This window comes from Lathamus discolor, chromosome 1 (assembly GCF_037157495.1).
Source record: "Lathamus discolor isolate bLatDis1 chromosome 1, bLatDis1.hap1, whole genome shotgun sequence".
Classification (NCBI taxonomy): Eukaryota; Metazoa; Chordata; class Aves; order Psittaciformes; family Psittacidae; genus Lathamus; species Lathamus discolor.
This window is the reverse complement of record NC_088884.1, coordinates 32,645,054-32,661,718: the sequence shown is the minus strand read 5'-3', so window position 1 is coordinate 32,661,718 and position 16,665 is coordinate 32,645,054. Positions and strand designations below refer to the sequence as shown.

Sequence of the window (16,665 nt, the reverse complement as noted above, 5' to 3'; positions counted from 1 at the left end):
AATATAGCTAGAGCTAACACTTAACTGAGGACATGCAGTGTTCCCTCTAGAGAAACTCCTTCTTTGAACTCTGAACTACCTACAGTTATGCACTACTTTTCAGATGTAGTAAAGTACCAGCTCTTGCTGAACCAAAAATGTGAATGCTTTTAAATATAAATAAACCGTGCAGTCTGCTAAACAGGGATTAACTCTACTGATTTTCAGGAGCATGACTGATGACACAGTTTCCAATCCTGTGCTCACAGAACACATGCAATTCTCAGTGTCTGTGGTGAAGGTTTGGATGATTGAATATGAAGGCAGTTCTGGGATCACAGTAAGAAACTAACAGTTGATCATAGTCAAAAAAGGAAAGAGCAAGAGAAGAAAGGGGTATGCTGGAAGGAGAAAACTGTAAATTCAGTGGTATGAAATTGTGTGGCCATTAACATTCTGCTTTAGTTTTCATGTTGATTTTAAGACATTACTGTTAATCTTCGGTATTAAGGAACAATTCACTTTAAACTTCCTTTGTGTTCTTCAGTGTTCTAAAATTTTGGAAAGAAATTGTTTATAAAAATAATGGGATCTAAGATTTGGGCTTGCTTTGCTTTTTAAGTGTCTCCAGCTATGATTAGAAAATTAGGGGGAAAAGGAGACTGTTCCTGCAAAGGCCCTGCTTCCTTCCATGCAAGATACAGAGAAGTCTGTGAATGAAAATTAGGTTGCTGTGTGGAAATGGCAATGTTACACACACTCCTTTGTAACTCCTCTATAGTGCCTTATCAATGCCCAGTTCCCAGGCTAGGCAAAATGGGGTGAAAAGAAAACAGAAGTCTACAGCTGTTCAAGCCTAGAGACTACCACACTCAGTAGCTATTTTCATGATACTAAAATTATAAACCATGTCTATTCCCATAGTTTCCAGCATCCAACAACATTTGCCAATGTGAAATGATTTTTTTCCTGTATTCCCTGCAGCATGGCTGTGGAAATTTTGTGCGTGTGATACAGTCATACAATCGCACACACCTCTATGTGTGCGGCAGTGGCGCCTTCAGCCCTGTGTGTGTCTATGTCAACAGAGGACGCAGGTCAGAGGTAAGTCCTTTTGCATTTTATCCATCCATTTTGTGGTGCATCCTATCAGAGTTATGCAAAGCACAAAATGCAAAAATCAGTGATCCACGTAGGCTCCTTCATGCATGATAAATAGAAAAAGAGCAAAGATCCAGAGATTTCTGACCTGTTAGCAGCTAGAAGCAAAGCCATGATCAAAAACCATGTCTCAAATACGACGGTTATCCAAAATTCCACAGTCATACCAAATGCTGGGCTACATTTGATACTACTTTTTCTTTGACATTATCTGGTGAATTCATTCCTGCTATTTGCTCGAAAAATTGCCAGGAAATACTTGAAAAGAAATAGCCATTTAGATAAAAAGTAAAATATGCAGTCCACTTTTAATAACTTCCATGTGTTACTGATTCCTGGGAGAAGTCCCTAAGTGGGCTAAATGCTCAGGTATGTGAAGGTTTGCTGGACTTCAGCGTAATACCCACTAGATGCAGTCCCAGTACAGGTAACTTTCATCTGCTGCACAAGTTTTGCCCCATTAGATTCTGTTGGGGTAAAGTAAGTAAGTTTCACCGTCATGGTGTAAATCTTATTCTCTCTAGATGGGTCTCCAGGGTTGGGTTTGTTTGGTTTTTTTTCTTTATTCAGTTTCACTGCGTATTTTCAGTGCACAAAGTACCAGATGTTTCCAGAAGTATATTGTCCAAATTTCCTGATTTGAAAGTGAAATGTTTGTTTATGTGCAAATGTAATAGGTAATAAATTAAGCAACCAGAAGGAGAAAGAAAAGCACTTAACTGAGGACCAGAACCTCAGTAGCTTTTGGGTCAGATTAATGTCTGCAGGCACAGGGGTGTGCAGTATATTTTCCTGAACAATGTGGAAGCAGATGTTTTGGGAAAAAAAGATCCAAGTGTGCTACCTGGAATTTTACCCTGCAAGGGCAGCTTTAAAAGCTGAGCTAGCTCCTAGGGAAGACACTGGGAAATTCATCACTGATTTCAATGGGAGTGGGATGGGAATTCTGGCCAAAACCCAACACTACTGCAGAGGTTGTTAGGGAGGTGATACATCATTGTTTCTCCAGGTAGGTGACTTTGGGTAGATCCCTACTTGGTATCAGCCTCCTTAACAGAGTGTGTCCTCTGAATCACTATACCTTTGGTCCTAATGAACAGACTAAAAGTAAAGTTTCATAGGCCTGGATTTAAAAGCACAAGCAAGCAGAAATGAATAAGCAAATCCATCCTTCTGATTAATGGATTATGCATTAATTTATTTGGCTGTATTTTGAAACAGAGGTCAGCTTTCCTCAGCATCATCCTATTTCTTGACAAATTATTTAAAACATGGAAAGTGATCTCATTTGTGTCTAATTAATGCAATTTTCCTTTGTCAGTTTAAGCAGTAGTACTGTAGCCTGAATCTCATCATTTTATGGGTTTTGCAAATGAGATGGGGGGGGGGGGAGAGGGAGGGCAGGAAACTCCACCTCCAGATGATGCAAGATGTTAAATTTCTTAAGTTAAAAATAAAGATACATGTCTTGGAAGAGCAGAACTGGCTTCACTTAGCCTGTCTGTATAGCTACATGCCTATGATCAATTGATTAAATAAACTGCTGTTTCAGACGTCTGGAGTCTGTCAGACACTTGACTGTAGGCATCGCATGCTCAGAGCTATTACTGTACAGGCCAACAATAGCATAACAGTTTAAAACCAAGCATTTCCTTCTGAACTCACTGCATATATCAGTGCATGACTAATTAATAGGGTCGAATGAAGAGCTATGTAGTACTTATGGGACTAGTGAGAATTCTTTTTTTCTCTGCTTTTATCATTTCACCTTTAATTTAGTACAGTTTTCCATGCACAAAAGGCTGGTTTTGCATGTGCAAAATGGATATTTTAGAAATCACATCTGTTTTTCTCTAGAAGCTACAAAGCAGTCAGAGTCATATCCAACAATCGTAAGAACTGGGCCTGTTTTGCTCTTTTGGCTCCAGGTTTCCACATAATCTCACAGAAAAAGTAGTTTCATTGATGGGGCATTGAAACAGAGGTTAAAAAGTAATTAATTTTCTTGCTTGGCACACTTGATGCTTTGGTCTTTATTAATGATGGTTTTAGTCACCAAAATATATTCTAATATTAAAATAAATGCAAACAGAAGGAAAAGTAATCACTATGTGAATTAATTATAGTCTAAAAAGTAGTTTAATATATATGAAAATCAAGTGTAATCCTGGAGCTAGTTTAATAGTGCAGTAATGGGCATTTTGAATTGGTAAATAGCGGTGTAATATAGTAAATATGGATTAACATCAAGCTGCACATTAATCTAGAAGTAAAACAACAACAGCAAAAATAAAACCAAGATCACATTAGAAACTTCATGCTTATGTTTTAACATTCTTTAGAGAGCTTATGACTGGAACAGTAGATAAGATCTCTGTGATTAAATTAGGCAAAACAGAAGACGGGAAAAAAAGATCAGGGATAATGAATAAGAAAACTTCCTGCTGCAGCTTAGTATGTCAAGTTGGGGCAGTCTCTAACTTGCTGTCACCAAATGGCTGCTCAGAGATATGTGTGGCATCCCTGTATCCCTGAGATATATGCTAATTGTTAAAGTGAATATAAAGACTTTCTGCCTTTAGTCAAATAACTGATACATTGGCATCTACGTCACAGAAGGTTTCTTTGGAAGTTTTGTCAGTGTCTTGGGTTTTCTGTCAAAAAATAAATCTTTTAAGTTTGGATGGTTGGGTTTGTTTTTTGGTTTTGTAATTTTGTCTTTTGGCCTTTTATTAAAGATGAGAAGTTTGCTATAAGAAGCTAGGAACAAGTTGTTTGTTATATACAGTGGTATGTGAGCTGATGTACTACGGATCAATGTCTGTGCCATAACTGACCACTGTTTTTAAGTAATAGACTTGAACCAGAGTCACTTCTTGCTCTTCAGTATTGCTAGGAACAAAGAAGAGAAGGGGTACACTGAAATGGGCAAGTTTTCTAAAGATATTCAGACTGTTTGTATTTCAAGCTGTAGTCCAGGTTGTTTCTACTTTGCCAAATAGATTTCCTATTTATAATTCAGATAAAATATAAACAAATCCCCATACCAAGATTCTTAAACAACAAAAAAAATCCAAGCTATTTCAGGCTTGATAAATCGTCTATCACTAGGTAGATCTTGAGCTGTATACATAATATAAGAGATGGTATTGAAGAAAATAACTATGATCTAGGGTATTTTCGGAGGTCTGATAGCTCAGTAAAGAACAAATTATTTATACTAGCACTAAATTACAGTTGTCAGAAGAGATATATTTTATTGTTCTAGCAGCTTCATTAAAATGTCCTAGACTAGGATAAGTGTCACCATATTTTCAGCAAATAATTGATAAATAACTTCAAAATAACAGAAGTAATCTCCACAAATGTTATTGCAGAGACCAGTGAACTTCTCCAAAGCATAACTGAGCTAGAGGGGAAAATTCTTTGTTTCAATGTCTTGAATTTATAACAAAAGTCTTGGAAAACAACTGGGTAGCAATGAAAAGGTTGTCTTAAAAAGATGACGAAATTCTGAATAGGAAAGCTAAACTGGTGATAGTACAGTAAAAGGGCCCGGCAGTGCTGAACATTAATAATGCTGGAAACAGCCAAGCATAAAAATCACTTCACATCTGATGGTTTCTGAAATGAGAAGTGACACACAAATCTACTTTCCAGGAACAAGTCTTCAAGATTGACTCCAAGTGTGAATCAGGGAAGGGACGCTGTTCTTTCAACCCTAATGTGAACACGGTGTCTGTTATGATCAGTAAGTAAAACTACTCAAAGTCGCTGATGTCTAAACCCATACGATCGTGCGTGGTGTGGATTAATGGGATACTTGAAATGAGCTGGACACAGAATTCAGCCTCCAAGAAGCAGTAATTGTGTCTGGCTGATGAGCACAAGGATTTGGTCCATCCTTGTTCTAAGGTTTGCATGAAGCTAAAGGTGAGTATACAAATGAAAGAAGTTGTTGGAAGAGGGAGAGAGAGAAACAGAAAACAAAAGATTGTGCCTTTTCCAGCTTACACATTTTTTCCCAGGATTGATTTCAACTATATATTACCCTGTCTAGCATTTTATGTTTGAACAGTTTCTGACCTTGTTCATCCTAGGCAGCACTTGTCTCATTTAATTATTTGTAGAATCTCAGAGTAGCCAGGGAAATAAAGCCTGATAACTTTAGTTACTTCGAATTTCATTTTTGTTGTCGTCTCTGCTGTAGAGACCACCAGCTATGGCAGGGCTCTTCATTCTTCAATTGGCTTTAAACCCAAGCAGTTTTGCAAATTTCTTCCATTTGAAACACCAGAAAATGATACTGTTGTCAATTGGTGGTGACTGGGGTCAGTGACTATGACAAAGAATTACTGCAGTGCCTATTGCACACCTAACTGAAGACTCAAAGGGCGCATGTGATTTGTGCAGCCTAAGTCATCAGTAAAACACTGTTTGTTTGTTTTTCAGCCAGGAGATACATTATATATACTTAGTTTTAACCAACCTTTGGCATTTGTAGTGTGTTCACAGACTTCTAGTGACCAAAGCTTTGTTTTTAAAACATGTGCCTACTCCTTCCTATATTTTTTGGCAATGAAGGGAACAGCAATTGAGGACTACATGGTCTGTTTGAAATACAAATTATTTTTTTATTTTTATTATTCCTTATTGCAAATATATTTAGTGAAAATTACAAGTAATTTCATTCAGAGGTATGAACTGAAGCATCTATATAAGACAGGTAAATGCTACCTCAGTACCTCTCTGAACCTCGGCTGCACTTATGTCTTTATCTCATCAGTGATCTATGGTCAGTGTCTACAGATACTGCATAAAGAAAATGCTTATTCAAAGTCAGTGATGGATTAATCCACTGCTGCTCACTGCTGTTCTGGTATTATTAAATGAATCAGCTGGCACTAAAAAGTAAGGTTTCCTTTCCTTGTTCCTTCTGGATTTTATAAAACACCATAAAGATACATTGTTTCTGAATTGCTGTATATATAGTAAGCTGACTTTTTTTTCTGCAGTGGATCTCTGGAAGCTTTGTTCATCTTAGTGGACTTTATGTTATCTTCCTCAATGTCTCAGTTATGTGACTGAAGAGACCTTCCTTAGTGTTTGACTTATCTTTCATGACATAGTTCATCTACAAAGTTTAAATTATTCCACAAAGGTCACATTCTTTTTCCAAAGAGTCACGCAGATTGAGTTTTTTACTTTCTCCCTCTTACTACAAAGTCCAGTCACTTCAAAAGTGTACGCCTGAATGAATTTAGCCTCAATATCCATGCCAGAAGGGGAAAGATTTTGTAAGTCACAGCTTGAGTTATGATGAGAGGACCCAAGCCCATATACTGGACTCTTCTTTCAGCATTGTTCTGCAGGAGGAATTCCTTCCCCTAGCTTCAGAAGATGGGAAATGCTGCTAAACCGGATAATTCTTCCACAACAAAAGAACCAGTTTTAAATATAGATAGATTTTCTTGACAGTTTTGGGCATCACCAGCCTAGAATGCAGCAGGAAAGCTGATTCACCCTTCAGAGGAAAGTGATGCTATAAAAATAAATTCGAGCCTGGTGCAGTTTACCATTGGACAAAGCACCTTTGCATCAAAGCAATGAAAAATGTGCTTTGAAGAAGCTTGTCATAACTAATGCGCAGGATGCCTGTCTCTTTCCCTGCCAAGACTCTGAGATATTTATAAAAGCAGACATACCTCATCAATTCAGTAATTCCCCCCAGTAACAAAGAGAAGTAGTGTGAACTAGTGTGCTGTGCAGACCAAGTGCTGTGCAGAGTTTAAGAATTTAACCAAAAGGAAGTGAAGCTGACGGTTATCATCTGATACGCGATTAGCAAGCAGACACTAGGGATGCTTAAGATATAACTAATGAAGTTGATATGTAATAGGATTAAAATTACGTAGTGTAGTGCAGTTAAAGTGTGTGTGCATGTGTATGAGCAGGATGTACATAATGTTTAGTGAGAAGCATAAGCCTTATCTCTCTCAACCAATTTATTTCATAATAAGAATAAAGCTCTGATGGATTGAGGCGATGAGACAAATATACAAAATCAGTAATAAATCAGTATAGGTCTAACATCATTCCATCAGGACATACTCAGGAAGTAAATGCTTCACAAACATGCAGTGAAAGCGTTGTTTAAATCCCCTGTGTATGAATCTTGTCATCACTGGGAGAGATGAGAGCAGAAGAGTGGCTGCAGGGGTTCAGTTCAGGCTCTAGCCAACAGCAGAAAAACAAGATCTCCAGAGTTTTAATTCTGTTATGAGCCAGTAGTCTTCCATATTGATGCACACATACACAGAGCATAAAAACAGCCTCAAGCACTTCTGAACCTGTGCCTCTTGCCAGCTTGACCACACTCTCTGTGTAGTCCAGGAATTCAGACAAAAACATCAATCAAAGGACCCAGCTGTACTGGAATGTATTCAGCCACCACTCCCACTCTGAGAGTTACAGTTTATTTTAGCTACTGTTTTCTACTCTGGGGTTTCATTGTCATTAGTCAGTGGAAATTGCGTGGTTATTCACTGAGTAGAAAATGATAGTATATGTAATTATGATTACAATTATGTATAGGAATATTTATGCACACAAATACAGATATGCATCCTAACTGATGGACTGAGTTTTCAGCCCTGCACAGGGAGCAAAAGTTCATGGTTCTGTTAACGTAAGAGTTGCGTGTCTAATTCTGTTCAAGCATAATGACCCTATACTTAGAATCAAGCACATAAAAGGGGACAACTGTTGCTTCATCTTACTCAGAGTAAAGTTCAATAATGTGATTGTCTGGCCTCTGCAATACTGAAGTCAGTTTGAGGCTGCCTGGGGCAGCCTTGACAATACTGTTGGTAAAAACTGCCACTGACTCATTGACTGCAATAGATGTTGTGCCAGTTTACACCAGCAATAAATTCAGCCCAGTCATTTTCTCTACTTCCATAACAAAAAAAAAAGCTTTTTGAAGTATGTACTTAAAAAGTTGAACGTGATTCTGTTTGATAACACTAGGCCGATTTTCCAGTGATCCTTTGCAGTGAAAGCAGAGCAGCCAAACTTCATATCAAAGAAAGGTTCACCACATATGCATTTTTGCTGCTGCATTTAATTATGCAGTTCCCTAAAGTCTTTAAGAAAAATCTGATGATTCTTGTGCATTCTAGATTGTGTCTTTGTAAATCAGAGGGAACTCCCATTCCCATGACCCAAAACTTATCTGTATGCACTCCTGTGTAAATAAAGGGCTGATGAATTTAAAATAAAAAATAGATCTGTAAATATGGTTTTCCCAAAAGCCATAGCAATGCATTTACTTTTTCCCTGCCATTTCAATTCTTTGCAGATGAGGAGCTTTTCTCAGGAATGTATATTGATTTCATGGGGACGGATGCGGCCATTTTTCGGAGTCTGACCAGGAGGAATGCAGTGCGAACTGACCAGCACAACTCCAAGTGGCTGAGTGGTGAGATCCTTTGTTTTACTAGAGCTTTTAATGGGTTTCACAGAGATCCTGCTCTGTTTTCTTTAAAATAACAGGTTTGTCTTTTACAGAGCTTTTCTCTGAATTTAATTTATGAAGTTGGACCATAAAGAAATGTGTGTAAATACATTGTAGACAATGCACAGATGTAAAGGGTTTACTGCATGAGCTAAGCCCTTAAGCCACCTCACCTGATGGCTTTTTTTGCATTAAGGTTCAACCAAACTGCAGTGGCACTTGTCAAATGGCAAGGGGTCACACAGTCTGACTTCTAGGAAAGTGCCTTCTCTACCTGTAACCCATCAAGCACTGCCTTAAGTTAGATGCTTGATTCTAGGACTCAGTTAATTCAGACTGACATACCTCAGAAGACTCACCACCCCTTGCATTCAAAATGTGTGCAGCAGTGCTCTGGGAGATGTGTGCAATGCCACATAGGTGGACCTGCCAGGTTAGGGCTCTGGGCTTACCAGGAGATGAAATGCAGGACTGAAATGCTTTGCAGGAAAACTCACAAAAGCCCTGAGTGGTGTAAACCTGCCAGTGTAGGAATCTGGTTCTCCCCTTGCCAGTGAGGCTGGCATATGCCTGGAGTCATCATTGCAATCCCTCTTAAACATTTATCCTCACATGCTCCTATTTACCTATGTTTGGTATGGGATGCTGTTAGTGGGCCAAACCACTTGCAGCTCGGTATAGTGAAGGGAAGATTTTTTTCTGCTGTTGCCATTGAGAATGGGCAATGTGAACAGAAAATTGAGTTTGCTGTCAGACGTCCATCCTTTGTATCAGGTTATTTCAATATTTTTACTGGTTTTCAACCAATCAAGCAATCTTGCATGATAATTAGAAGGTATAGCCTTCATGCAGGAAGATGGTCCACTTTATTCAAAGGAGAATGACATTCCCACTGTCCATTATGTGCTTGCTGTTAAGGATATAAATTATTTTGCTTTCCCCTTAGTGCTTCTTTGCTGCATTATGCATGTACTTTTTGCTGTTTATTGACCTGTCAGGAACTCAAATGCAGTTCAAGCATTTTTCTACCCTGCTTATCTTTTCTGTGTTGTTTTCCTCTCTTATTTATCTATCTTATTTGTTCTTTTCCCAATGAGTCTTTTTAACAGTTTATGTTTTGCCTCAATGAGTCTTTCCTTGAGTGCCCCTTATAACACACTGATTTTTGCCTCTCCTTTCTCCAAGTCTTTGAATCTCTGCAGTAGTCCAGTACTTCTGCTTCTGCATTTGAATCACTTTTCTAAAATCAGCTGTGAGATAAAATGCAAGGATGCAAAAACTGAAGGCTAACAGCAAGAAGGCTAAAAGCAATTTACCTGGTGTTGTCTGGTGTATATCGACATAAGGCTAGAGCAGTACTGGCACAGCAGTATGTCTATATGCATTACATTATGTTTCCTTGAAGCAGTCACTAACTGTCAAATCATTAATTGCTTATACTGGTACATCTTTTGGTTTCATCTTTTTGGTATACTGTTTCATTTCAGAGCCTATTTTTGTGGATGCTCATGTTATCCCAGATGGCACTGACCCCAATGATGCCAAGATCTACTTCTTCTTCAAAGAGAAACTCACAGACAACAGCGGCAGCACAAAGCAAATTCATTCCATGATTGCAAGAATATGCCCAGTAAGAACTATTTTGCTTGACAGGTTGTTGGACAAGCTGCTAGTGTGACATGATAAGCTAAAACACTAAATGATTGAAAGGCCTTTGATTTATATTCAAAACAAATTTCCTGTTTCAGCTTCCACATTCATAATTAAGAAGAGCTGTTACTGAGCACACAGCTAGGGTCCGAACATGTTATGTATTCTGGCTATACCTATAATGATACGGAATTCTAGATTTGTGTATTTCTCTGTGTCAGAATAGTTACCAGTGTTGAATTTCCAGACTTTTGTCCATTGCCCAAATGAGGTACATTTATTTGCTCAGGAAAACTGAACTATAAGACAGCAAAGTCTTTCACAAACACACACACACACATACACACACACACATAGACACACACACTCAACATCTTTGAAATACATTGGGAATACCGGAGCCAACTTTTAAATGGGTTAATTTAACTCTCAGTTACTGTTTTCATTTTTACAATATCTGTCCTGAGTTCTTGCAGTGATGTATGTGTGAGTCTAATTTAAAAAATGTGTGCAGGAAAATTAAATTCAGGAGTTATGGCTACTCCTGTGCTGTAATTAATTTACAGTAACAGCTCTAATTGTCTCTACTTCCTTTTTCATATCTATAGTCAACTGTAGATGAAAAATTACTGAAGCAGCTCTTAACATTTCTGGTGGAATGGATAATTTTTTAAGGAGAGAAAAATTGTAAATGCACAATTATTGCTAGGCTTTTCATTCCTTCTTTTGAAAAGGCTCAGGAAGATAATTGTGAGGGTTTGTGTAGTCTCTGTCTTTAATCTGAGTCTTCTTCAGAATTTGGTGCTCTGTGATGTTCTGTATGGGTGGGAGGGCGTCTTTGGGGTTGTGTTGAACTCTTTGTCTGGCAATATGATGAGGCATGTGATTTCTTTTGTAATCCCCATTTTCTATATTTTTGTGAGGGTGCCTAAAGGCCTTTTTGGGTATTTTGTAAGAAGACATTTCATGCAATTATAGCTGTATTTGTTATTGTTACTGTTGTAATGAAGCCCAGATGATTTCTGAAAGGCCTCAGCCTGTTTAGGCTTTCACTGAAGTCAGTGGCAGGATCCCAAAGGCAATGAAAATAAATCTGAGTCAGTCATATTTATATACTTGTATACCATCATATTCATATATCAGTGCCTTTGAGACTGGCCAAATATATTAGTACAATGGTGCCAAGAAAGACCCCCCAAAAGACTCCTTATAGGTCACCCAAAAAGTTGGATTGCAAACTCCAAGAGCACCAATGAGGCATGCACAACATTTCACTGAAATCACATTTGTCTAGCTTCTGAGTTTCCTCATTTGACTGGTGAATGCCGTAGGCAAGAGCAGTAGCTTCCAAACTGCCTAGCACAGTATCACACAACGAAAGGGAAAAAGGAAACCTAGAAATGAGGCAGGAGCTATGCCCTCTGTGACAGTTTCCACCTTGCAATGGAGAGAGATGGGAAGATCCTAGAGTGAACTGTGACCAAGCCAGCTCTGGACCAAGCTAGCAGGACTTCCAGCAGTGCAAAACAAGCCTGAGGCACATTAGCCATCGTTGCTGAATTTAGTGCAGAGCTTCCACCTCATGGGCCAGCATGGCTTAATACATCAGATGTGGCGATACTGCTGTCACAACTGGAAGACACATCTCTCCATAGGATTATTAGAACTTTTAGAGATAGCATGGACTTCTCCACTCTAGGTGTCAGTGAGTGATACCGACTTCCACAGTCCTTCCCAGTCATAGCTACCTACACACAATGCTGCTGCACAAAATCTACTGCCTGACCCTCCCAAGACTGCTATCCCAGCACAGAAACTCTTCTCAAAAAGCCCAGTTCTTGCTCTTCCTGTATCTGAGGTGTTTGGATTAAGGGATTTGGTTTAGGCCTATCTATTTTTTATATTTAATTCCCCAGCATATTTGTCTAGTGATGAGTCAAATTAAGCTGAGGAAATGTGTAAAAGCCCAGTAAAACACAAGCTGTGTTGTATGGTTTTTTTCTGAAAATAGTATTCCTTTCCAGAATGACACAGGAGGTCAACGTAGCCTTGTGAACAAGTGGACAACATTCTTGAAAGCAAGACTTGTGTGCTCAGTAATGGACGAAGATGGAACAGAAACGTATTTTGATGAATTAGGTATGGCAATAAAATCCCTTAAAAGTTTTATCTATATCTCGTACCCTGTGCATATTAAATTACTGAAGTTCACACAGCCCCTTAGTCAAGTTGTTGACGGTGAAATTTTGGCTCTAGAAATTCATGATGAAATTCCCCTTGCAGTTTTATGACAGGAAATGTAAAAATCCTTATAAATCTCTCTGGGTAATAATTGTTAATTTTGAAATAAAAGTAATTAATCTTGACTATGCAGAGGAATTATATTTATAAAGAATTAATATTAGGAAGGGAACATGTGAGGGAAGTCTGTTGTTATTTGCTCTTAGTTAAGGTTGTGATAGAGGTATTTTAACATGCATCTCCTTGAAACTGTTTCTTATACCACTGTGTAACACACAGCTTTTCTACAATACAGTTTTTCTTTTTTGATCACTGGGTAGAGGCCTCAATAGTTCAAAATAATACTAATAAATGCTAACAAGTTGTTTTCCTGGCACTAGCAATAGTCCTGTGAATAAATAGAGTTTCTCAGGATTCATTCAGGCACTTAGATTTTCAGTTCACCAGGTGAAACACTGTGTATATCCAGTGAATGATCCATACAGCAGACACAATTGTGGCAAATTCAGTTCAGTGAGTAGGTATGATTTTGCATAGTGCAGTCAGTAAATCCCTACACAGTGGGAGCTGGGAGGTTTATATCTCTCAGTGTCTTCAGTGCAAAGCTGTGTGTCATTCATATCATGTTGAAAATGAGTTAGTGAGGGCATCTGGAGTGTGTACTGGACAATAAAACACCTAATTGTCCTGCTTTGGATTAAATCAGTAGGAACTCTTAATCTTTGACCTACTGCAACTTAAAGGTTTGCCTACTGTTAAACAACCTGCTGAAACAAGATCCAGCTGAGAGAAATGTGTGACATGGATCCTCAACATATTTGAAAATCTTTGCCTTCTGTCTTCATAAGGCTAGATGGCATGGAACTAATCTCCAAATCTGTTTCTGAATGTTCAAATGCTAGATACATGCATATGATCCATTCATATGATAAGTCTGCTTTTCCCCATTCAAGTCAGAGACAAAACTATTGTTGACTTTATTTTCCAGTTTATGCCTTTTTTCCTGCTAAAGTTTTTATTGGTATTCAAAACTTTTTTTTTCTCTTTTCCTTTTGTTTCTTACAGAGGATGTGTTTCTTCTAGAGACTGATAACCCCAGAACAACACTTGTGTATGGAATTTTTACAACATCCAGGTATTTGGGGAGATTCTGGAAAGGATTACCTTTCTGAAGTGCCCAGTTTTCTATATGAAAACTGAAAGTGATGGTTTGTGGTGGAGGCTGTGCTGCACAATTTTGTATGTCTGCAGCAGCCATCGTTCACATGCAGGAGTTTCAGTATCGCTACTGTTGGTATCGATGTTAGAGCTGTGCTGCTTGGTGCAAGCTGCTCCCTGACATACTGTTATCTGGCGCTGGGAAAACATTTCCGTGGAGGGCTACTTGTTACCATTCAGCAGCAGGAAGCTAAATAACTTCAACACAGTGAACTCATGTGGAATCTGAGAGTACTTAACACCTCCTGAAGGACATCCAGCACCCTGAAGTATCAAACCGGGAGTTCTTACATGAACCCATACAAATCATTTCCAGTCTCTCAGCTGGCAGGTGATCGCACAGATGGCAAATGATCCATGTCGGCTTCAGCTGGCTGTCTGCTTGCAGCCTTACACTGCCCATTATCAGTCAGTAGTATTCACTTACTATCCAGTTTAGAAAGCATTCAGTGAGCTCCCAATGACAGTGGAAGTACTAGCTATGACTTACTATGATGAAACTCTCCATAAAGATAGACCAACAGGTGGACTAACAGATTGTGCCATCTCTAGTCTCTACCTTTTCCTTTTGTCACTTTTCTCTATAGTATACAGAGTAGAAAGAGTTGCAGCTTGCTGATCTCTGATATCCTGTATTATTTAGCTGTTATTACCTTAAAAAAAGTTTTCTTTTTTGTTTGATCAAATTAGCAAATTATTTAACTTATTACTAATAATTCCTGAAATTATAATTTCTACTGAAAATTCTTGCATGGAAAAATATTTTTTCCCAAAATGCTTTTCTGTCTTTTTTTCGTGTGGATCCAGGGATCTGCTGTCCCCAATATGTGAATATGATATTATGATATTTCATTGGGAAAAAAAGAATCCCATAACTTGTAAACGTTTGGTGCTGTCTACATTTTACGCTTCCTACTACACAAAAGGAGAAAATGCTGAGGTTATATTTAGCAATAAACCCACACTTATGATTAGGTTGTGGATGCAATATGCCTGAAGTAGAAACACTTTTACCTAATCCTCCTGGTATTTTTGCAGTGGAAATGCAGTTTGAATCACAGGACCATATACAGTGACAACAAAGAGAAAACTTCACTTTTTCCTGGCTCTCAAGCTGTTTTCTCTATTGAGGTTTTTACACTCATACATTTCTGTTACTGTGAATCACACAGTCTGTGCATCCTTTCTCTTTGTTCAGTACCTTGAATGTGTTACCTAGCTGAATACAGCAATTATAAGGATTTTTACTCCTTAACAGTTCCTTTAGCTTCACCTCTGTAGGCCTCCAGCTCATAACAGTAGCAAGAGAGAAACATGACAGCAAATAATTCTTAGTATTTTTATCTAAACCATACAGAGGGAAACCAAGTAATACTAAAGCAAGTTATTTTAGTGGCATAATCTGCTGTAAATCTAACATAAAACATCTGGAAATAAATTTCATCAAACTTATTAATACCTACTAAAATTCCACAGATACCATAATCCACCTAAAAGGTTCCTGCTATTAATCCATATACAACTGAGAGCAATGTGGATTGCACATCCTTGTTTAGACATTATGTGTAATGTTTTAGGTTTTTTTCTAGAGTGGTTTTTAATTTGTCAATTGAAAACAGAGTTACTTGAATTATCTTCATACTACAGTTAACATCAGGCAGATTTTAGACCATCTGGAGTTTCCACTTTGTTAGGATGCATATTTCAAGCCTTATATGCAGTGAGAGAAAAAAGGGAGTTAATTCACTAGAGTCAACCTTAGCATCACCCTGGAAATTATTGCCTTAGTACCCTTCATCATTAAGGGGTGATGGAGGCCATTCAGGGCTTGTGCTGCCTGAGACCATCTGGGACCATTGCTGAACCCAGAGTGATGGAAAAAACAGACCCTTCTCATACGTAACCCCCTAGATTCTATTCAGGAAACATCAAGCTTCAACCCTCTTGAAGAGATGTTTTTAAGACCAGTTTTGTGGGTGGATTTGAGGACTGTATAGGAGTAATGCCTTTACAGCCACAACCTGTCCTTATTTTGCTTAGAAAAGTTGGGAACTGATTGTAACAATCTATCCAATTGTAATTGCACTGGATGTTTTGATTAATATTTTATCCATGTATTTTAAAGGCTCATGGAGGTCTTGTGGTTAATACACTGGTAGGGAGTTCTGGAAACCTGTGCTGAGCTTGGCAGTACAAAGTTTGTGAAACTCTTGTCTCACTGAAGTCAGCAATATTTTTGGAATTGATATAACTGAGGCCAGATTATATTTCTTTTATATTGAACATTAGGAAATTTTCTTTTCCCATCAGTAGGGCAGTACCTTCCTTCCTCTTCTTATTCAAGAAGGTGCTAGGTCTCTAAGGAGTAATGGTGTATATTGGGAAACTAGATTAGTTTATTTTTAAATGTATTAAATCCATGTTGTAGAAGCATTAAATTGTATTAAATATATTATTTTAGAGATCTATTTCATCCTTGGACCATGATGGAAAAGCAAAATGATGGAAAAGCTCTACAAAAGTAGGTAGATTGCAATACTAACCTTTCCCTACTGTCTTTCAGCTCCATATTTAAAGGCTCAGCTGTGTGTGTGTATCATCTATCTGACATCCAGACTGTGTTCAATGGGCCATTTGCACACAAGGAGGGCCCAAACCACCAGCTGATTCCATATCAGGGCAGAATTCCTTACCCACGACCCGGCACCGTAAGTATAAAGATGTTTATGCAGGCTTGCCAATTACTTGTCTGTGTTTAATCCATAAATAAATATTATTTATTCTGGGATAATGGACTGTATGTGACTATGACACTTAGTTACAGTTTCTTGCTGCTTCAGAATATTGTTTCCTCAACCACTGCCATGTTATTCTTGGTTCACCTCATGGAGGCTTATGAG

At 38.2% G+C, this 16,665-nt stretch overlaps 1 protein-coding gene across 2 annotated transcripts in view; it reads left to right on the top strand.

Annotated features, from left to right (window-relative positions):
• SEMA3C (semaphorin 3C) overlaps positions 1-16,665 on the top strand; it is a 123,054-nt gene that overhangs the window by 76,390 nt on the left and 29,999 nt on the right. For both annotated transcript variants that reach the window (XM_065667172.1, XM_065667181.1), the window contains 7 exons: positions 964-1,083; positions 4,801-4,891; positions 8,501-8,620; positions 10,144-10,286; positions 12,331-12,445; positions 13,613-13,682; positions 16,329-16,473. In XM_065667172.1, the coding sequence (XP_065523244.1) occupies positions 964-1,083; positions 4,801-4,891; positions 8,501-8,620; positions 10,144-10,286; positions 12,331-12,445; positions 13,613-13,682; positions 16,329-16,473 (804 nt within the window). The remainder of the gene's footprint in view (positions 1-963; positions 1,084-4,800; positions 4,892-8,500; positions 8,621-10,143; positions 10,287-12,330; positions 12,446-13,612; positions 13,683-16,328; positions 16,474-16,665) is intronic.